Source organism: Seriola dumerili, unplaced genomic scaffold (assembly GCF_002260705.1).
Source record: "Seriola dumerili isolate Sdu_G_001 unplaced genomic scaffold, Sdu_1.0 BDQW01000149.1, whole genome shotgun sequence".
Classification (NCBI taxonomy): Eukaryota; Metazoa; Chordata; class Actinopteri; order Carangiformes; family Carangidae; genus Seriola; species Seriola dumerili.
In genome coordinates this window covers 21,267,125-21,289,948 of record NW_019174404.1, presented here as the reverse complement: position 1 = coordinate 21,289,948, position 22,824 = coordinate 21,267,125, and the positions used below count along the sequence as shown (strand labels likewise).

At 41.3% G+C, this 22,824-nt stretch overlaps 1 protein-coding gene across 2 annotated transcripts; it reads right to left on the bottom strand.

Annotated features, from left to right (window-relative positions):
* Window positions 1-403: 403 nt before the first annotated feature.
* LOC111225641 (ovarian cancer G-protein coupled receptor 1-like) lies at window positions 404-21,651 on the bottom strand. Of its 2 annotated transcripts, none has more exons than XM_022750639.1 (7): window positions 21,599-21,651; window positions 5,466-5,737; window positions 3,832-3,981; window positions 3,038-3,171; window positions 2,389-2,611; window positions 1,374-1,554; window positions 404-1,286 (listed from the first exon to the last, which is right to left on the bottom strand). In XM_022750639.1, exons 2-7 carry the CDS (start codon window positions 5,580-5,582, stop codon window positions 829-831), a joined length of 1,263 nt encoding a protein of 420 aa, XP_022606360.1. In that variant the 5' UTR covers window positions 5,583-5,737; window positions 21,599-21,651; the 3' UTR covers window positions 404-828. The 2 variants fall into 2 exon arrangements, with proteins under 2 accessions (XP_022606360.1, XP_022606359.1); XM_022750638.1 differs by lacking the exon at window positions 21,599-21,651 and adding an exon at window positions 7,508-7,578.
* Between the last annotated feature and the right edge of the window lie 1,173 nt (window positions 21,652-22,824).

Below are 22,824 nucleotides of genomic sequence, written 5' to 3'. Positions count from 1 at the left end.
TATTTTTGCAAATTCATCATAAATCAATCAATCTGGCAGCAAATACCAAATCGTCATTTTATCCATTCAAAATTAAATGTACAACACAATAAAGCGTGCAGAAAAGGGAAAGGGAAGTGGTCTGAATACAGTACATGCTGTATGTCAACATGGCTGTCGACATACTTGGAGTTCAATGACATCTTTTTAAAGGAACACTGATACAACTTTCTAGTAAGTCACTCTTTATTAAAAACTAGAATCACGTCCTCGTGGTCGTCTGCCTCCGCCACTCAGACTAGTTTCAGGTTACATCCCTGTTTATCCACAGTCAAGTAAAATATTTGTGTGAAATGTTGTCATAATTTTGATCACCAAAATCAAATCGGTTCGTCTTTGAGTCCAAGTGAATGTTTGTGCAAAATCTGAAGAAGTTCCATCAAGGTGTTACTGAGATAACGTGTCCACAAGAATGGGACAGACCTGAAAACAATATGCCTGTGGCTGTCGCCGCCACGGAGGCTTTAGAAGTTATACTTTCTAACTGATAATAACTAATAAACTTTACTTTTTACTCATTAATAAACCAGTAATAACAACAACCGAGAGTGTAAATAAATGTCTTGCCAAAATTTATTATTACCAATTCAGCCAGCTGCTGCTTTAATCCAGCGGTGGACACCTGCTGGACATTAGGATAGAGCCCAGGTGATATATGTTCCAACATGAATGAATACCCTGGTCACGTGACATGAGAAGCTCAGTCCGATTCTCAGACTAAGATGTGGTGAGGGAGTCAGTCTGCCCTGAGGCCGGCTAGCACAGTTCCTGATCGCTTCCTGGATCACTTTAGTTGATGCTTTTGTCAGTCTCCTCAGTCCTCTCTGTCTTTTGGCTCTGCTCCTCCATGGCTATCACACAGCTGGGCTTTCCATCACCGAGCACATATTTTTCATTTGTGTTAATTAAGGGCATTACAGTTTTTTCATCAGTCTGTGTGATTAAAAGTGTGTTATTGCAGGCGGGGTCTGCTTTTATGTTACTGAACGTGCTGGTGTGTGTGAGCAGCGTCACAGTTGGCTGGCCGTTGTACTCGTCGACGGCGACCTCATGGGAATCTCTGGCTGGATTGGCAGGGCTCACGTTGCCACGGCGACAGCAGCAACAGAATATCCTGGCAAAGGGTCGGATAATGGCTCTGTACAGGCCGCGGCGGGCACTTTCGCTGACGAAGCAGTAGAGAGCAGGGTCGGCGACGCAGTTCAGGGTGGTCAGCAGCAACGACAGGTGGTAGTAGTTAAATACTCCTAGGAGATAAGAATACAGGCCGTGTGGTCAAAATGAGTTTTCATTCTTACTCACTGGAATACTTGTGGAAAACCGGAGAACAGTACCTGCAATAAAGTTGCAGTCCCGCTCCAGCAGGGTGCGCACTAACAAGAAGACATGGTACGGCGAGAAAAAGACAAGGAAGATGAGAATGGTGCTGCTGACTAACTGCCTGATCCTTATCTTCTGAACCAGCTGTGTCCCGGCGCTCCGACCCACGGCCCGAAGGACGCACAGGTAGCTGATCTGGACAGGAAAAAAGATAAGTCATCAGATCCATCGGGATCATGCTCAAGAATACAACTCTGGGGTCCCCTGGAAACGCTGATGTCGTGTTGTGAGTCTTTGTTTTCTGATGTCTTCTGTTTCGTCTGTTTGCATATAAGTGAATATGAAGTGTGGCATTTTGATCACAGACACAACCTAACACCAATTACATGTGTCAGTAAAAATACTGACAGGCTTTGCACGCTAACATGGGTGTTCTCAGATCAGACCTCTAACCTCAAGTTAAAGGGGGTCGGAGCTATGTTTGTTTATTATGTGATGTCACAAACCTCTATGAACCAATCAGAATGATGCCCTGCCCTAAAAGGTGCTACAAAAGTAAATGGAGAGCGAAGGTGATGTCAGTCAAGCCCAGTTTATACACATCTACACAGTCAAGACACAGGCGAGGCAAATTTATTTGTATAACACAACTATCCTACACAGAGCTCATTCAATGTGCCCAACAGAAATAAAGGAAGCATTAAAAAAAAGTAACTAGAATCACCTCCTCATGGTTGTCTGTCTCTTCCACTCAGACTAGTTTCAGGTTACATCCTGTTTATCCAGTCATAGAAAATATCAACCATCTTTGACCTTAAAGTTTAACAAGCTACCACCATCTTCCTACAGCATTACTCATTTCAAGATCTCGCATGCAGAAAGGCGACCGTGAGCATGAAAAATATGTTTGCAAAATATTAATAAATTAACTCAAATGTGATTACAATGCGATAAAATGCCTCTGTGACCGTGTCAAAATCTTTACGATAAAATATGATCAAAAATATATTTGTAAAAATGTTATCCTACCGATAAAATGGCCAGTGGGAACATGAAGCCAATGGTGAAGCGGTAGTAGTTGATCGGGTACTCCCACGGCTGCATGGGGTAGTGCTCGAAACACACCGATTGGTTCTTGCGGTCTCTGCTCAGTTCTTTGTGGCGGAAGAAAACCACGCCTACTGCGATCTCCTTCAGCCAGATGATTGCGCTAACAAGCCACGCTGCATTCATGGAGCGGAGAGAGCTGAACCTGGAGACATGGAGATTAGAAAAATAAAAGAACAAGTAATTAGTAATGAATAAGAAGCTTATGTAACGCACGCACACACACACACACACACACACACAGTTATTTATAACCTATGAAATTTGTTTTGATGTGTTGTTTACCCGTCAGTGAAAATAAAATATGACAACAAATATGCAGTTTTACAGAAGCCGAGAAAGGCCAAACTCACAAATATTGTTTGCAAGAAAACAAAGCCTCATCATCTCGCGTTAACTTTATAATTATCCAGTTATCTCGAGTTATCTTGAGATAACCAAGACACTCGAATTGGTGAATTTCTTACCCCTCAGTTGTAGTATCAAAAATGACATACTGGCAGAAAGGCCATGAATAGCTACAGTAATGGCAGTGGGTTAGGGTTAGGGTTAGGGTTAGGGTTAGGGTTACCTTAAAGGATGGACCACAGCCAGGTAGCGATCCAGACTGATGCAGCACAGGAAACCAATGCTGATGTAGATGTTCTCGTAGAGCAGGAAGCCACACAGCTTACACAACCATTCCCTGTGTTGCCAATCATCATCCTGAAACAACAACACTTCCTAAGCTCAAAAAGCTATTCAATAGGAACACCACGCTAATAATGGGTAGAGCCTCACTAATCAACAAAGCGTTTCCATCCACAGATGTTTTTTTCACACCACTCTGAGTAAGAACTCTAGAGACTGTTGTGCATGACAATCCGAGGAGATCAGCAGTTCAAAAATAGTCAAACGAGCCTGTCTGCACCAACAATCATGCCATTGCCAAAATACTGAGATCACATTTTTTTCTCCCCTTCTTCTCGTCAAATAGACAAAACACAAACAAGCAGCTCACCTGGTAGAAGGAGCACCATGGAGGCGCAGTCCTACCCACAGCGGCCCGGGTTCAAGTCTCACCTGTGGCCCTTACACATCAACCTCCCTCCCTCCCTCTCTCTCACTGTCTCTCTCTCTCTCACTGTCTCTCGCTGTGAGTATTTGCAGCTCATGATCTTTCCATGAAGTTGTTTGTGTTTTGTCTATTTGCATGTTTTCTGCCGTTGCAGTGCGTTGAGCTCTCAGAGCCCCCGTATCATTCTGATGTTTGAGGTGAACATTTAACGTCGTTAATTTAACATCTACATTCTAAAAATTCGCACCATCCAATGCATTCAGCAAAATCAAACATATGACAGAACAAATGGTTGCTTTTCAGTTTACCTGAAAGATGTACTGGAGCCACATTGGTAACGACGCCAGGTATAACAGGTCAGACACGGTGAGATTCATTAAATAAACTCCCAGCTCATTCTTCTGCTTCAGCTGTACAGCAGCGTGGTACAGAGAGTACAAGTTGGAGGGAACACCGATCTAGAATCAAGAAGATCATTCATTGTGATTATTTTCATTCGCTGTTACAGGCACTTTTCTTCCACATTACTCTTCCCTCTCCTGGAGCCTGTGTGACTCACTACTTCCTGCAACGCCACCACCGGACATTGGCAATGGGTGTAAATTATGAGATGAAGAATCGTGCAATATGGATGTAATTCCTAAGCAAACCTGACTTGCAGAGCCTTTAGGGCTTTTTAGTGATATAATGCATCTTTTGGTGGACAGAGTGGAGGCCCACGGCTGAGGGTAACAGGAGAAATAAACAGCTAACTGCATTTAAAGGTAACACTTGCAAGTTGCAGAATGGTGAGTTTTCTAAACTGATTTTGGATCACAACCCCATCTATTCATCCATCCACTTTCTCTACTTGCATATTCCCTGCAGTGTTGCAGAGGGCTGGAGAATAAACCCTTGACCCTTTGCTTAGCACAGCACTCTGTAGATTCCTCCATGATTTGATGAAATGTAAACTTAAAAGGAAAAGACATATCTTCAAAGGTATTTTTGTGAGTCTAGCGCCTATAATGCTGCCATAATGAGGTTTTGACAAGGAAGAAGGATGCATTGAAATAACAAAGATTAGATCTTTGGTTCTGCTGCATGAATTTTGATCATTCTTTAAACCTCACATTTTTTTAAACTGTCCATTGTGAGTCTGATATCGTTAAAAGAGTGTAATGCTCATTTGGTGGAGTGCTCTCTTCTCTACTATATTTAATTTAAGTGTTGGAAACACTTAATCATCCCTGACATTCCTGACACCACTCCAGAAACAACCTGCTACTGAATAGCACGTAAAAAAAAAAACATGTTTTAACTTGTCCCCTATGGTTTGCATAGAGAGCGCTATGTTGAATCACAGTGTAACAGGTGCTGAGGTTCACACATGAGACCGGACACACCTTTGACGGTGACTCACTATCTCCTCTCGGGGTACAAAGTTGTATTACGAGGAGAGAGCCTGGAGCGAAGTGTTTAGCATGCTAACTTAGTAGTTACAACACATGCACAGTACATGCAACACAATCAGTTCAGGGGGGTTGAAATATTTATCCTACTTTCAGACACCCTAAAGTGGACCATACTATTTCTAAACCTTGATATTAGCTGCACATCTTGTCTGCCTTGCCCCCCCCCCCAACTGTCATTTCATAAATCGCACTCTGAACACAACACATAGACGTTTTTGACATTCTGTTGGTCATTTTAGTTAATGTTGTGACATTTTAAACTACGATACTTACATACAGCACCTTTTAGTGTCGGTGCTGTAATGCTGTGTATTCGAGGAGGGGTAGGAAGGCTTTCTAGAGCCTGAGACATGATTGTGTCACACTGACTTCTATTTGGAAACAAGTCCTTCCCCTTTACAAACCATTTTCACATTTGCTGTGCACATTTGTAAAGTATTCAGATACCTCAACAGTTTTTTTTTTTAGTTAGTTCAATATTGACTTACCAATAGTACAAGGATATAGACACAGGAGAAGACGTACTGGTGGATCTCATGACTGATGGTGCAGTTAATCACTTCCTCCTCAGACATGTTGTACACATCCATGCCACTCACATTCATATTACTTCACCTTTAACATGGACTCTCTCTCTCGTGAATGTTTTCAGACATGTTCACAGATACACACACACACACACACACAAATCTTCATGCTGGTTGGAGCGCTCATGTGGTTGAGTATGTGTCTGGTCAGATTGGGTAGTTTCATCAGGCCACTGTGGAACACAGAAGAATATGATTTAGTAGAGATTATGAACATCTGTATATCAGACTCGCTCCTGTCGCCGTGATGCTTCTTTGATACGACGGATATGATGCAGCATAATTCCCATCAGAGCTTAACAAGACAGCCACGCTAGCAGCTGTGTGGAGCTGTCCTTAGGTACAGTGGTGCTTCCAACTAAATGATAAATAAATAAATAACTTTGCATTTAAATAACTTTAAACATCAACATGCTCACAATGACAACGCAAATTTATATATATTGTTCCATAATTTAACCCCAACAATAGAATCTCCTTTTAATCCCTTTGTTTGTTTGTTTTTTATCTTTTTGTACAGTAAACTTACAAACACCTCTCAGATCATATTTGCTCTCCTGTATTGTAAAAAAAAACACTTTAGGCCACAGTCTGGGAATGACTTTGATTTAGCTCTGAACATTATGTAATTTTTTTATAATAAACTAAATCATTACTGATAATGACAATGACTGATAATGATAGCGACTGATAATGACATCTGGAAAGCTATGCCATTGGAATGACTGAAAAACTAAAACTATCTGAATAAAATGAACAAAATCATGTTGCCATAACATCGTACAGTTCTCTGTGCCATGGTTGAGACATGGGAAATCTAAGATTAAGAAATACTTCAACTTCCTGTTAAGACCACATCTGCATCCTGTCCTTGTAAGTCATTTAAATTTGTTATAATGTAATAATATAATTCAAATGGTGAATGCATCAGTGATTAACATCTGTCAACAACTGTCATGACCGAATTGGAGTTGGAGTCCATTTACATTTATTTGTATGTTTTTGCTGATAGTAGAATGCTCACATGCAGACATCCACAGGTTGTGACACAGTGTTGAAGTCTAGATGTTATTATTATGTCAATAGATGTTTATCAGAGACACAATGTGAAATGGCTTTTGCTTTGAAGATCATATTGTGAAGCAATTACCACCACATGGTTGTAGGCAATCAACAACCAGCCAAGTTACAGTCACATTCTCTCCTTCCTGAGTTACAGCATTGAATGATGTTTTGAACAGTGCACAACTTTATGATGTCACAGTGAAGTTGACCTTTGACCATTAGTTTAGAGTTATGGTCAAAAATGTGTTTTGTGAAGTCACAGTGACCTTGACCTTTGACCTTTGACCACCAAAATCTAATGAAATCATCTTTCAGTCCTATTGAACATTTGTGTCAAACTTTTAAGAAGTTCCTTCCAGGCATTACTGAGATATCGCTTTCACAAGAATGGGACGGACTGACAACCTGACTCTGGCTGTCGCTGGCGCAGAGGCATAAAAATGACACCCTTCACCTTGGACCCTCAATGCAATCAACGCAAAACTACAAAACTCCTAGAAATTATAACAACAAATGATAAGAAAGGATTAGAAAGGCCCTCACACAGCAGTTTTACAAGCATCGTGGCAAAAAGAGGAAAACAAAGTCAGATTTACTCTAACAGGCAACAATACACTTCTTAACTTCACAACATCTCTACAAACAGAAAACACCCTCCTCAGTTCCGCTTTGTGCAGACCCCTCTGTATGGTCCATATACAGTATTGTATCCACACTGGTTATATCACTGAAGCAGAATATACAGAAGCTGTTTAACTTCCAGAGAGCCACGTGTGTCTTCTAGCTAAAAACCTGCACCAGTTCTACAGAGAGCAGCACCCGTTGTCAAGCCTGCATTATTACAATAGAGACATCTCTTCGCAATGCATTTATCTTACCATGTCTATGTCAACGGGGGCCAATAGTCCTCCATCCTCTGTCTACACATACAACATCACTACTGTGAAATAGCTACTGCTGAGTATTGCAGGTTATTTTGTAACATCACACAACAAGAAGGAAGTTCAGATGTCAACCAATCCCTCCCATCCTCTCACTGCAGACGCTCGTTTCACTTGACAGCGCTCAGTCACTCACTGGTTGGAGTGCCTAATGACATATGACAATGTGTCACCAATTAAGCAGATGATCTGCCCTAATATCACAGAACACACTGAAACAACAGAACACACCTTTTTTTTTTTTTTTTTTTTTAAAAACTATACAACTGAAACAGCTGAAACTGTTATTGATGTAACCTGAACATAAATCAGTAGATTAACTGAAACGTTGGAGTGAAATTAATGATTGAACACACGGAAAACCCTGGTAGTGATGGAAAACAGAGAGTGAAAAGGAGAGGAGCGACCTTTACACACAACACAGGGCCTCGGGATGAGGTAATAATACAGGTCATGGCTCAAGGTCCATACAGTGTTAACCGACAAACTGAATCAAATTACCACACACTAATCGCCACACTGTGAAACTGGACACAGACCTTCAGTGTGCCCAAAGGCTGAAGCCTTGATTACGTATTGGTTCAGTCCATACATGGGGGAGTAACATTACTGACATAAATCATAGCTGCATTCACCCACACTGTAGATTTTGTAATATTGGATATTGTTCATATTATAAATACCGTTTTAGGTGTTTCCTTTATTTGGTAAAGTAGTTTAAAATATAACATATACCAACGCCAGCAGAGTTATCAGTATAACCTCAAACTATTAAATGTGCAGTGTTTACATTTGTTTTCGTTGAAACACAGAAGTACAGTTTTGCATCTTGCATCGTATCTTTCCACCCACCGCTCTGTTTTTCTGATGATGGCATAAAGATAGACACAGTGCACAATCGAATGGAAAACCACTTTGTGGTGCGCCTCGGTGGCCACATGGGCTTGGGCCCAATCGCAGCAGCGATGGGTTCAAAACCAACCTGTGGTCCTTTGCTGCATGGCATCCCCTCTCTCTCTCTCTCTCTCTCGCTGACTTTCCTGTCCGTCTGAATAAAGGCCCAAAACAATAACTTACACAAGAAAAAAACTTTATATTCCTGACTTTGACATTTCATTTTTTTGACTGTGTTGTAGATGTTTCGAATTACTTCCATTGATGCTGTGAGAATAAACCAGTGCAAACTGAATTTATAAAAAGCATCTATGGTGGCTTCAGAAGGTAGTCACACTCCGCCACGCTTTGCACACTTCATTGTGTTGTAGATTTAACTTTAAATGGACAAAATTGCCATTGTTGCCAACCTACTCTCAAAAGCCCATAATGCCAGAGTGAGATATTCCTGAGATATTGTGTCCACCAGAATGAGACGGAAGGACGGGCAACCTGAAAACAATATGCCTCCGCTCCGGCTCTGGCTGTCACTGGAGTGGAGGCATAAAAACTCTTTGCAGTGTGACTCCAAATTGTGGTCAGGTGCATCCTGTTTGCATTAATTATCCTTGACTGGAGTCCACTTGTGGCAACTGAATTGATAATGATGTATGTAAGGTTGTACAATTCACACTGCCTGTCGGGACAAGAACTAAGCCAAGGATCTCTATAGTCCTTTGCATTTGGCATCGATAAAACACATTTCTAAAGCTCTGAGCGTTGCCAGGAGCACAGTGGCCTCAATCATTTTAAAATGGAAGAAGTCTGGAACCACCAAGTCTCTTCCTGGAGTACAAAGAGCCTTGGTCAGGGAGTGTGGTAGGGTGTCCAAGAACCCAACATTTCACTAACAGAGCTGCAAAAGTCAGGTCCCATTCCCATACAGCCAAGAAAACACTGGAGTGGCTTTGGGACAAGTCTCCGACTGTCCTTGAGTGGCCCAGCCAAAGCCCAGACTTAAACCCCATAGATTAGAACCTCTGTGGAGAGACCTGGAGATGGCTGTTCACAGACGCTTCCCATCCAATCTGACAGAGCTTGAGAGGATCCTCTAGGAGGAATGGGATAAACTGCCCGAAATCCAGGTGTGTAAAGCTTCTACACACTTAGCCAAGAAGACCCAAAGCTGTAATTGCTGCCAACAAAGGTGCTTCAACTAAGAACTGGATTTAAGATTTCAATTTTAGATTTTGATTAAATTTGCAAGTTTCTAAAAACATGTTTTCACTTTGTCATTATATGTTATTAATTTATCAAGTTGGTGGGCAAAATGTTTCATCCATTATCCATTTCAAATTCATTTCTACAGAACAATAAAATGTGCGGAAGGAGAAGAAAGAATACTTCCACAGCCACTGTAAATGCAGCATTGCTTCCTTACTGTGAACTCTAACTCCAGTGTGTGACAGAGTCAATGGACAGTGAAGCCTCTGAATATAACCTCTACTATATCCCAGCATTTTTAGAATGGCTCCATAATAACATACTGCAAAACCATTTAGAGCCACTAAACGCAACACACTTAGACCACAAGCATCATCTCTCTTTCCCTCTCTGTCAGTATGACTCTCTGTCTCTCTAATCTTCCTAAATAAACCACTGTCAGATTAGGACACAGTTGGATATACTGGGCATTCCTTTACAGTCAAGATAACCCACGCTTTTAACCCTTATTCAGCCAGGTGACGGGAATAATTAGAATTTATACACAGGCATAATACCAGATGTTCTATTTGTGAAATTATATATATATATAAGGTTTAAAAATATACTGTATGTTCTCTACAAACCTGCATATTTTGATCTGTTGACCCAGCCTGTTTGCTGCAGCTGTAGGTCAATGGCTGCAATAATGCATCATTAAACCTGGATCACCTGATCTCACTGGGATACATTACACACACATACAATCTGAACACCAACTCCTAGCCGTTAAACTCAGTGTTCCACTATGCAGCTCATTGCTAACTCTGCTGTCTGCTGCAGAGCAGGTAGGGTACAGCGGGTATTTGGGGCTTTTTCACTCAAAGCTCTGCGGAGTTGGGTGATAATTCTATGGGGACTCATCACTGTCATGTGATCAATACAATAAAAAATGCCCCATGCTGACCTGAATGTCAGTTTTGGTCTGCCACGAGTCAAACATTAAAACAATTATTCTAAGGAAATCTTATACAATAAAAAATGTCCCATGCTGACCTGAATGTTCTACGGATGGAAGTTAATATTTGCTAGTTTCTATCTTTAGCCTTAAGTTACAGTTTAGCTAACATATGATCTAATATTAGCAAACACTGGTGCACAGTCATGAGCAGTGAGACAACGGAGGATTAGTTGTTGTAGAGATACGTTTTGACATCAATACACAGTTTATTATTTCATTTGGTGTAGTGGTTCAGTTAGACTTTTGCCTTTAACATTAGTTTTTTAATAATAGACACCCTCTTTGTTTTCACTCAGGAATGCAGGAGTTTTACCTGGTTGGGTAATTGAACAATATCAACCAACTACTCCGCGCTGCATCTTGGGTTCCCTTTTCGCCCTGGAGAAATATTAGACCCCCCTGATTGTCATTGTATAATTCACACTCTGCAATCAGCCCAAACCATTAAGCCTTGACTCTACAACCTCACTGTAACCTCAACCCCAACCTTCACTCCTCACCCACTAAAAATCCAGGATTTTTGCTAAAGACAAAGCAACTCATTCTGACTACAGAGGTTTCTCTTACTGATGTTGAGAGGACATTTAGTCCCTACACATTTAGTCCAGACACTTGCTGTCCACTGATCCATTGATAACAGAGAACAAGTGAGTGTGTCAGCCCTGCGAGAGAAGAGAGACTCCTATTGTTTACTTCAGTGCTTAAGTGCTTTTACATGTTGTGATGTACAATTTCACACTTCATGGATTTTTCAGCTTTACTGTGGAGCCTGCACACAATCTGAGAGGTCGAAATCGAGGTTCAGATCTCTGTTTAAAATCTCCTCTGACACGAGTTTGTTCAGTCATTGAGAGATAATACACAAATGCAAATCAAATTCTAGGTATTAGACGCAGCTAGCCCGAGTCCTACAAAAATCACAGTGACCCCAGCTGAGTCACATGGACCTTGTACTGATTCTGTTATATGTGATTCATATTAAACTACATAGTGCAGAGTGACAAGTATGCTCACGCCCGTTCATGAGAAAACAAGTCTACAGGAGTCAAAGAACTGGACTGTATCCTTATCACAATGTCATAACAAGTGAATAGACCTGAGACCTGCACACAGACCGTCACTAAAAATGGTGCAACAATATGTAATCATCTGCCTTTGGAGTGGGTTGCTTTTCCATCTGCTTTGGGCGACACTGACCTACAGCAAGATTAGATTTTCATCCAACAGCACCCAAGTCACCATCGGTTTCCATGGATCCATAAGAAGACTGGATGTTACAATATCACTCCCCTGTGGGCGTCTGTCTCTCAGCTGTCAGTATTTGATTTATGTACCTGCTGCTATGGTTGATTTATGATACACTCAGAAACAGGAGACAGACAGAAACAGAGGAAAACTAAACTGGTCAGAAAACACAGAGGCACAAAAAAAAAACAAGGTGAGTGTTCAGCTTCACTAAAAGATGGTTAGAGCTGGAGAAGAAGAAGTAAAAGGCTTCGGCATCAAATAAACTATTAACTACTGAGTAAACTTAGCAATGTGACCTCAGGGTGTTTTCATTTGGTCCGGACTAAAGGAAAGACATTGTTGCTGTTTACTTCTTGTGCAGTTTGTTTCCAGACAAACCGAGAGCTGTCAGCCTGAAGCCATATGGACTGACAGGTAACTCGGGTAATTAAGACTACAACTCACTCTCATTTTACATTGATGAAAAGTATTAATATTGCAGGGGTAGATATTTACTGTGGCACCGTGTTCCACTGACTTTATAATGAGGAACTGCTTAAACGCACAGACACAAGCACATGTGTCTGGGCTAAGCCCCCCATCTCCTCAAACCCTAGAAACGCCCCTGGGTGTTGGTGGACTACAATGTCATCACAACATTTCTATCACTATATAAACATCATAGTTTTAACCAAACCACATGGTTGGTAATATTGATTATATTTCATTAAGATATTAAATCTTAAACAGAGGTACAACGTGTAACTGCAGCATCCCTGTCTGGATTCTTGTTTTCTCCCCATGTTTCCTGTTTATCTTTATGGTAGGCAGATATCATTAGCACAGTGTGTATTCAGATTATGTATATATCACCATATACTGTATGCTGAGTAACTGAAGTAAAACCTTCAGTTCAGGATTGATTAATGCTTCACTATCAGCATATCTTCATCCTTCACGACCGAAAGATCATTTCTCAAATCAATTTTCCCCAAAACATTCTGCTTTCCCATTAACCTTCTAAAATCACCATGGTATGTTAAAGAGCTCATAGTTCCCTGTTATCCTAACAGAACGCTCTGCTCTCTAAGTACAGGTCTACTTGTGGTTTCTTAGAGTTTCTAAGACCAGAATGGGAGGTAGAGCCTTCAGCTATCAGGCTCCTCTCCTGTGGAACCAGCTCCCAGTCTGGGTCCAGGAGGCAGACTCCCTCTCTACAGTTAAGATCAGGCTTCAAGCTGTGCTCTTTGATAAAGCTTATGGTTAGAGCTGGCTCAGGTGACCCTGACCCTCTGCTGCAGGTTTTCTTCCTGTTAAAAAGGGAGTTTTTCCTCCCCACTGTTGCCAAGTGCTGCTCATTGTGGGAACTGTTGGGTTTCTCTCTATAATATTGTAAGATGGTGACATTATTCTGTCAAGTGCCCTGATTATGTTATGATTTGGCGCTATACAAATAAAATTGAATTAAATTAAAATGAACATTATCTCAACCCATGTCAGATTCAAACAGCTGATTGGTAATTACTTCATCACAGAGTATCATATCTGGACCACACAGTCTCAATCATCTGATTTCCTTCCAATTTATGATCATGAACAGTCAATAGAGTAATCTGATTCCTTCTTTCCCAGGATTTGCTGTCAATGTAAATAAACTGGTGTGATGAGTTTCTCTCCTAATAGCTCAGAGATTGGACCTCTGAGATGACATTCAATATGATTTGATTATCATCTAGCTCCACTCACCCCTTCCACTTCGTTGTTTCGCTAAGTGTGTTCACTCAGCAGTGCTCACCCCTCGCAGCCAGACCTCTGCCTCTGAGTCTGGTGAAGCCATCACTCAGGAACATCAATATATTAACTCTGTTTGCATCTTAGATACAGACAAGGATGTACAAAGTCGGTCTTTGTAGTTTAGTGGCAGTTGGTTTCGGCTGTGGTCGCTGATTCAGTGACACAAGCTTCTACCGCATCAAACTAAAGAGGGCATCAAGAATGGATGTTGGTATTATTAGCTTTCTTGAAATAACCATCTGTCCGCAACCACAACTGTCCACTTTGATGCTGAATTCCAGCTGATATGTTTTTTTAAAAAAAACAAATACAGACAGACATAATAAATACAGACATATTTTAGGACTTTCCATTTGCAAGAAGTGCAATACGTTTGACTTCAGGTATGAAATGGCCATGCCATGGAGATGCACCAACAAGGTGCTCCACGCTAAATGCCAAATTTATATAATGGACTATATTTTGGATTGTATTTATATACCACGTGCAGATATTTCAGAAACCACTTTAGACATCTGGGGATACACAGTCGTCATCACAGTCTTAAATCATAAAAGAAAATCTTGGCGTTAAAATTGGATCACAAACATCACAACAATGATACAGTCAGCTGTAATAAGAGATTTCCCTGCCAGTAATCACTATGTGGTGAACTACTTACTTCCATGAAACCCTGTATGGCTTTTAGTCTTCATATTTACCGCTAAGTGCTAATTGCTGTGGTGTTTTGCACTGCATTTCCCAGAGATCACCTACCCTCAAAACACCACTCTGAAATATTCGCTTTTGGCTTTCTGAGTTTATGGATGGAGCTCTTTCCTTTTCTCTGATCAGCCAAGATGGCCGTCATCGCTCTTCCTAACTAGGCAGTCTTTATCTTGATAAAGTGAGAAATAACACGCATCACTTCTTTTATGAGAATGATATTTTTACTGTGCATTTAGTAGCAACTACTTGGGACTTGGGATTAAATTTATTTGGTCCAGATTTATCAAAGATAATCAACAAAGATAATACTAGTGTGCCTCATACTAGTGTTACTAGTGTTGCTAGTATAGGGGAATGAGTGTGTTTAGTTTGTAATGCACATTGATGCATTAAATGTTGTATAAAAACAGTTTCACATTCAAAGTCTTGGCTAGATGAACCCACTTGGGAGCCATGCACTCTTCGTATTGGGCAATGTGATTGTGCTCCAAGTGATTGGTGGCGTTACCTTTGATTGCTATCCATGTTGCATTCACTGCTGTCTGGCAGCCGTGACTGATAAAACCCAATCAGGAGGCGAGGCAGGTGTCTGCGTCATTATTTCCAAAAGCGTCCGTTCCTACAGCGCAGCCGCAAAGCTTTCAAACTCAACAGCGTTTCCCAGGCTCTGTTTTTAGGCCGCGAAAACTGGAAATGTAGTTTAAGAAATCCATCCATCCATTATCTATTCCGCTAATCCTTGTAGGGTTGCGGGGACAAACAACCAGTCATGCTAACATTCACACCTTTGGGCACTTTAGAGTTGCCAGTTAACCTAATGTGCATGTCTCTGGACTGGGGGAGGAAGCTGGAGTACCCGGTGATAACTCACTCAGGCGGAGGGAGAACATGCAAACTCCACACACAAAGGCCCCAGGCCCGGGGTTCAAACCCAGAACCTTCTCACTGTGCAGTGACAGTGCTAACCACTGCCCCACCGTGCTGCTCAAGCTAAAGAGATGCGTTTTAAAATTAAAATGTATAAGTGAGGATGTAGCTTGAGACTCAGTGTTTGCGCTTGTGTCTTTCATATTGACAGCTTCACTTTGAAAGAATGTGCGATAATAATGATAATAATAATAATAAACACACACACATATATATATATATATATATATATATATATATATACACAAATTGTATTGTTGTCCTTGTCCATATTGAAAACATCCTTAAAATATTCACCGTGTAGCTGGAAAAAGTATGTGAATCAATAAAAGCTAATTGGAGTCAGGAGTTAACAAAACAAGTCCAGTCAATGAAACAACAGTGGAGCTGTGGTTTAGAGACACTTTGACTTATACTCACAAGTTTAGATCTTCATCAGTCCACAGTCAGACAAACTGTCCATAGATGGAGGTGATTCAGTTCTGTGGCTACTCTCACTAGAGGTGACGTCCAGCTGACATGACTCCAAAAGCTCAACACAGACGATCAGTAACATTAACGAAGAAACTCAGAGTAACAAAGGAGGCTTAAAGGAATCATTGGAGTTGGTTCACATCTCTGTTCATGAGTCGACCACACACACATCATGGTGCATGGTGTCCCTCCATAGACACTACTGCGAAAACGTTTGATGGCCTGATGGAACTAAAGTTGAACTGTCTGGGAAGAACCTGCAGCGCTACGTGTGGTGTATAAAGAGAACTCCACACCAACATGAAAACATCCTCCCCGAGGTGAAGCGGGGTGGAGGGAGCATCATGAGCTGGGTCTTCGCTGCGTCGACATCACAGAGGGGAAGTTTATAAAAGGAATCCTACGGGATCATGTCAGGGTGTCTGTCCACCTGATGAAGCTCAGCAGAACAATGTCACTAAACATTAACGTACATCTACTACTGAAGGACTTCAGACTAAAATCCACCTTCTGGAGTGGTCCGGTCAGAACCCAGACCTTAATCCAGTAGAGATGTTGTGGATGGACCTGAGGAGAGACACTGCCCGAGGAGATAAGACTGGCACAATCAGTGACTGCTTTAAAATCACATCTTAAAACCCATTTCTTTTTTATATTGCTTTTATGTGAAATCATCTTTTTATCGTTCTTCCATTGCTTTCATTGTGTGTGTGTGTGTGTGTGATTGCTTTTACCCAGCATCTAATCTCTCTGTCCTTTTTTTACATTGAAGTATATTGTATGTCTTCCCTCTTACCTTCACCTCATCTCTGTCCTGCGCTTGTTTAATATTGCCTTTGAGCCTCTTTCCATTCTTGCTTCTGCCTTATTATGCCTTATCATTGTTATTATTAGTCACGCCAGACATCCTAAGAATCTGTCTGAGCTGAAGCGGTTCTTCTGAAGGAATGATCCAAACTTCCTCTGATCAGCAGCTACTGGAAGAGCTGGTTTGAGGATATTGGGGCCAAATGAGGCTTTTTTCTTCCTCAAGGTGCTTTGTTGAAGTTTTTTGGCCCACAACAACAACAACAACAACAACAACAACAACAACAACAGCAGCAGCAGCAGCAAAGTAGGAACTTATTTAGTTTCCTTTTTAAAGTTAAGATTACAGTGACTTGCTCTCCCATTTAAAATATATCATGGGATCTATCTGATTTAATATGACTACACAAATATTTCTCTTAAACAATTGTTTCTTATACTATTTTTGTTCTAGCAATATCAACCTCAGATCATGAGGGGGACCTTGAGGAAGATGAGCAGGACATGATGGCAACTTCATGCAGCAGCAGCAGCATGGCAGCACCTTTACAATTTGAGGCCACACCACATCTTTCCGTCACCACCTCTTCACCGCCACGTCACCAGAAGGTAGTCAAATAATATCAAATCAAATAATATCAGATGATCCTGCGCTGTGGCCAAAAGCCATCGACGACAATGCTCGGTGTCAAATTGTGAGAAAAGGACCACTCCAAATAACAGACATGGACTTCCCCCAAAATTCAGAAAACCCACCTCGGAGATTCACCAAAGAAAATTACAAAATGACTATGAGAAATGGTGAGAAGATCCAACGTTCATGGTTAATGTACTCTGTCAGCACGGACACAGTATTTTGTTTCTCTTGCACTCTTTTTGGAAAGTGAGACAGCGCTTTAAGCAGTAGTGGCTACTGTGCATGGAAGAACCTAGCTCATCACCTCAAAGAACATGAATATTCAAAAATGCATTGTGAGAATATGAGAAGCTGGCATGACCTGCAGAAGAGATTGCAGACTAGGACAACCATAGACCAAACCCATCAGAATTTGCTGCAGATTGAGATTGAGCATTGGAAAGGTGTCATCAGAAGAGTGATTTCTATCATCTGCCATCTGGCTGAGCGCAATCAAGCTTTGAGAGGGCCTTCAAATATGCTCTATGACCATCACAATGGGAATTTCCTCTCCTTAGTGGAACTGATGGCACAGTACGATCCAGTGCTGAGTGAGCACATTAGAAGAATTCAAAACAAAGAAACAAAAAGGTACACTATTTGAGTGGGGTCATTCAAAATGAAATAATAACCCTTGTCGGAGATAAAACTCTTCAAGAGATAGTGAGAAGAGTGACCAAAGCAAAGTACTTCTCTGTCATCATGGACTGCACACCTGACATCAGTCACAAAGAACAACTTTCCATTGTTCTGAGGATTGTGAATTGTGAACCATCAGTTGGTGTCTCTATTGCTGAGCATTTCATTGGATTCATTGACATTGAGGACACAGCTGGTAGGGGTCTGACTGAAACTCTGCTGGAACATCTGCAGAAACACAACCTAAACATTTCTGACTGTCGTGGCCAGTCATATGACAATGGAAGCAACATGATGGGACAAAAACAAGGTGTTCAGGCAAGAATCTTGCAGAATAACAGCAAGGCACTGTGTGTCCCCTGCAGCAGTCACACTCTCAATCTGGTTATGGCAGATGCTGCAAAGTCATCAGTCCTGTCCATCTCGTTTTTTGATGTGCCGCAAAGACTCTACAATCTCTTCAGTTCATCTGTACAACGCTGGGCAATTCTGAAGGAGCATGTAAAGCAGTTGTCTCTTAAACCTTTGTCCACAACAAGATGGGAGGCTCGTATTGAAAGTGTGAAGGCTGTGAGATACCAACTGCCACAGATTCTCCGAGCACTGTCGGCTCTCCACACATTTGCAGTGGAGAAGAGGGATTCGGAAACAATGTCCACTGCTAATGTTTTGCATGATGAGCTGAAGTCCTGGTGTTTTCTGTTGTGCACCATGATCTGGTACAATGTCTCGTACCAGGTTAACCTTGTGAGCAAGCTGCTGCAAAGTCCAGATGTTTCTCTGGAAACTATTAGAACAGAAACACAGGGAGTGAGGCAGTACCTGGAAAACTTCAGGGACAGTGGGCTTGCTTCATGTCAAGATGATGCAGTAGAAATTGCAGAAGAACTGGAAATTGAAATGGAGCTTCCAGAGAAAAGGCAAAGAAAAGCAGCAAAACGCTTTCAGCATGAGGGAGCAGCAGAAACCCAGTCCAGTCCAGAAGAGTCCTTCAAAAAAGGAGTTCTTTCTCCCTTTAGTAGACACAGCCCTTAGAAGCCTGAATGACAGATTCTCAAAAATGGAAGATATATATGTTCTCTATGTCAAGACTGTCAGGGTTAGAGGGGTAAGGCTGGACCCAAAATGCAGCCAACACTTGGGAGACGGTGCAAAAGGTGTTAAATAAAACAAAAGAACTTAAAAAACAAGCACAGGGAAACACAGGGGAAGAACAGGGAATCACAGGAACTTAAACAAGAAACAGGTACAGGCAACATGAACAGACCGAGGGAAAAGCCGACATGAACGGACTGAGGACAAACCCATAAATCAACAGACGAACAGACACAGACAAAGGGAAGCACAAAGACTATATAGACAAGGGAGGCAAGGGTGATTGAACACAGGTGAAACACATTAGGGCGAGGCAGACAATCACCACACAGAAACAGGACCAAGACCGGAAGCAAAAACACTGAGACACACAAGGAACCAAATTACAAAATAAATCAGGAAGTGAGAAAGTCCGAACAAAACTAACAAAAGGTGTCTGCCATAGCAAATCATGACACTCTACAATTTCCTGTTTTCAAAGAAAAGCATGCAACAGGTGCTAAAGAGTGGCAAGCTTCGTGCAAGTTGCAAGAACTTGGAGCAAACAATGCATGACATTGAGGCAGATGATTTAGAATTGGAGATCAATTCTGCTGTCTACACTTTTCCAGACCACGCCTCCACCTGCCCAAATGACATGTTAAACTACATTTACAGTGAAAACCTTCTGGATCTGTACAGTAATCTAAGCATTGCATTGCGTCTCCTCTTGACTCTTCCTGTCTCTGTTGCCTCTGGTGAGAGGAGCTTTTCTGCTTTGAAGTTGATCAAAACCTATTTGAGGTCAACCATGTGCCGGTAGAGGCTCACAGGACTGGCACTGATCTCAATAGAAAGAGATGTTCGGAGGTCTTTAGAAATGGAAGACATAGTGTCTGCATTTGCAGAAGCCAAGGCCCGCAAGCAGCAGTTTTAAGAAAAAAAAAGGCACTACTGTTGGACTGTGGATATAGGACCAAGGTGTCACAGCAAGTTTTAAGTTCTTCCTTTCCACTTCAATTCCTTGTTTGTTTGTTTTTTTGCTTGGTTGCGTTTTTATCATTCTGAAAATTTTGCACATTTCAGTTATGTTTGTTTTTCTGTTATTTATATATTGTATGTAAAGTTTGCATTCAGATAGTTATGTTATTTATTATTTATTTTATATGCTAATTGTTTAATAAAAGATTTCTTTACTGATCCGTAGTCCTGGACTTCATTCATCGTGATTCTGGGGGGCCCCGTGGTCCCTCTTGCCTAGGGCCCCCAGGGGGTCTAGAAACGCCGTTGCATATACATATACATACATAGTTAGTATAAAAATATTGATTAGTGCTCTTTTAAAGCGTCTTTTGGGTTGAGATCCACTTCTTCATCAAATCATTCATCCATGAGTGAAGCACTGCAGGTGAAAATCCATTCACCTCCATTGTTTGTGGTGACTGCAGAAGCATCAGCAGTGACCCACGGCCAATAACACTAACTGCACGGCTGGATACTGAGTGAGAATATACAGTAAGCTTGTTTTGTACTTTTTGTGAAGTAACCCTTTAAGATATGGCCCAGTCATTTCACCAGTCACTAATTAGTCATTAGTTTGCCATCAAACTAATGAAAGTATGTTTCTGCTCAGCCACATGTCAGTCAGGATGTGAGAGAGTGAGTGAAGTAGGGAGTGCTGTTGAGGTTAACCATGACCCTCCCTCCAGGACAGGTGTCTGACTTCCGTGATATCACAGCAGCAGTCAGCACACTGACAAAATCAGCACACCCTTAAGATTAATACACGTGTGTGTGATGTCAATAGGTTTAGATATTCTTATTCCAGTGGCATCATCACTACAGTCCAGTGATATTAACATGTGAATTTGCATTGTGCCTGTGTGTATAAGTTTATATTGAACTTAACTGGTTACAATCTTGTTGTATGATTTTCTATGATTGTACATTATCTGTGGAGCCCGGTTTGATCTGAGATTACTGCAGAGATGAACAGAGAACAACAGGTGCAGCTGAGGTACATGTGAGGCTGTGTGCCACACTTCTTTATCAGTCAGTGGTAACTCCATGAATATTACATGAAGCTCTGAAGTGCATCAAGCAGTGACAATAAGAAGTGCCCTGTGACTGTACTGAATCTGCAGCTGCTGCAGCTTTTTCCCTTACAGCTTCACACCGTTAATGAAGTCCTGTCAGAGATGGAAAATGTTTCTTTGTCCCTGACTCCCAACACTGTTTGTCTCCCCCGACAGCAGCCTATTAACCGACAGGACTTGTAATGGTAAAGATAAATAATTAATAACTCTGGACTGAGGAGAGTGTTCAGGCATTCACACCCTGTCCGAACCACATTTCACTCTCACGATAAACAAATATTCGACTGGACGTTTCACCCGCCTCATAATAACTCACATTCAACAGGATGTGTCACTTCAGCTGGAAATACGAAAAAGACTTTTAACTGATATAGACTTGGAAGTCCAAACAAGTCATTCCTTCATCAGGTACAAAAAAATACACTCACATGCTTCACTGTTGGAAACTGAAGTTCAACCGGGCAAAACATTTACATAATTAAATGAAATAAAGACGTGTTTTTTCTTACCGAATCTTTCCGGTGTGGAGGTCCGCATCAAACTGACCGCTGCTCTCTCTCTCTCTCTGTCTCTGTCTCTCTCTCTGTCGTTCACACACAAGCGTGGTGTCTTGCTTCCGTAACGTCACATTCAGATGTGCAGCCAATGAACACAGCCTACTGTGCGTCTCTTGCTGATTTTATATCTCACCTGCAATAGATATTACATGAATGCGTGGGATAAGAATTATTATTATATTTGACCTATAGTTAATACACTTTATGCAGCACGCGGGCAGCACGTGGGATGTGGAGCAGTAGATTTTTATCCTTTGGAACAACCTGACCTCACCTCCACAACAGAAGTGGTCATCATGAAGATGTTAAAAGGTTTTTTTGTTTTTTTTTCTTTGTTTTCTCAAGATAATAGCAGAATTATTCCATTGTCTGGAGATAACAAAGCTCCGTTATTTCGAGATAACGGAACAATTATTTTCTTATCATGAGATAACATAGTTAGTCTCAACATAACATAATGGAGCTTTGTTATCTCACTATAACCGGATAATTGTTCTGTGATCCTTCCATAACAAAGCTCAGTTATCTCAACATGACGGGATGATTTTCGAGATAAGTGACTAACTATCTTCAAATAACAGCATTGATCTCGAGATAACGGAAAATCATCCCGTTATCTCGAGATAATGAGATAACCCGTAACTTTGAACCTAAAGCTGCATTAGATGATTTTTTTTTTTTTTTTGGCCACTTGTGACAGAACAACAAGCTGTAAACACAATGTTGACGTGATCTTGCCTTATGAAGTTGTTAAGATGAACAACAATTGCCTGTGTACACACTGAGCACAAGCAGGGCTTCATTATATTATGTTTTAGCTGCGCAGAGCCAAACAACTGACAATACTACCTTCATAGAGGTTGAACATTGTTTTCATTGTTTCAACTTTATTGTCATTTCGTGCTGCTGTTGAGTTGGACTGTTATTGTGAGATTTTTCCAGTATTTTTGTCCATTTATATCAATGAGGCTAAACACCCTATTATGTATATAAAATCCCTTCGATGTTAAGACATACTTGGCCAGAGAAGTTGAAACTGGCTGTGATTGTGTGTGTGTGTGTGTGTGTGTGTGTGGTGTGTGTGTGGTGGGGGGGGGACTGCCAGTGATTCAGATTTTCAAAGATCAGTTTCCTGTTGCAGTAACCTTTTCTCTGAGACGAGGTGTTTTCCTTCCCGT

What these genes read in the sequence shown, in the direction of transcription:
- LOC111225641 (XM_022750639.1), bottom strand. Translation starts at nt 5,582, where the DNA reads ATGAATGTGAGTGGCATGGATGTGTACAACATGTCTGAGGAGGAAGTG. An exon ending in GGCTCCAGTACATCTTTCAG is followed by an intron (nt 3,172 to 3,831) that starts GTAAACTGAAAA and finishes TTGTTGTTTCAG; the next exon opens with GATGATGATTGGCAACACAG. An exon ending in GGACTGCAACTTTATTGCAG is followed by an intron (nt 1,287 to 1,373) that starts GTACTGTTCTCC and finishes CTTATCTCCTAG; the next exon opens with GAGTATTTAACTACTACCAC.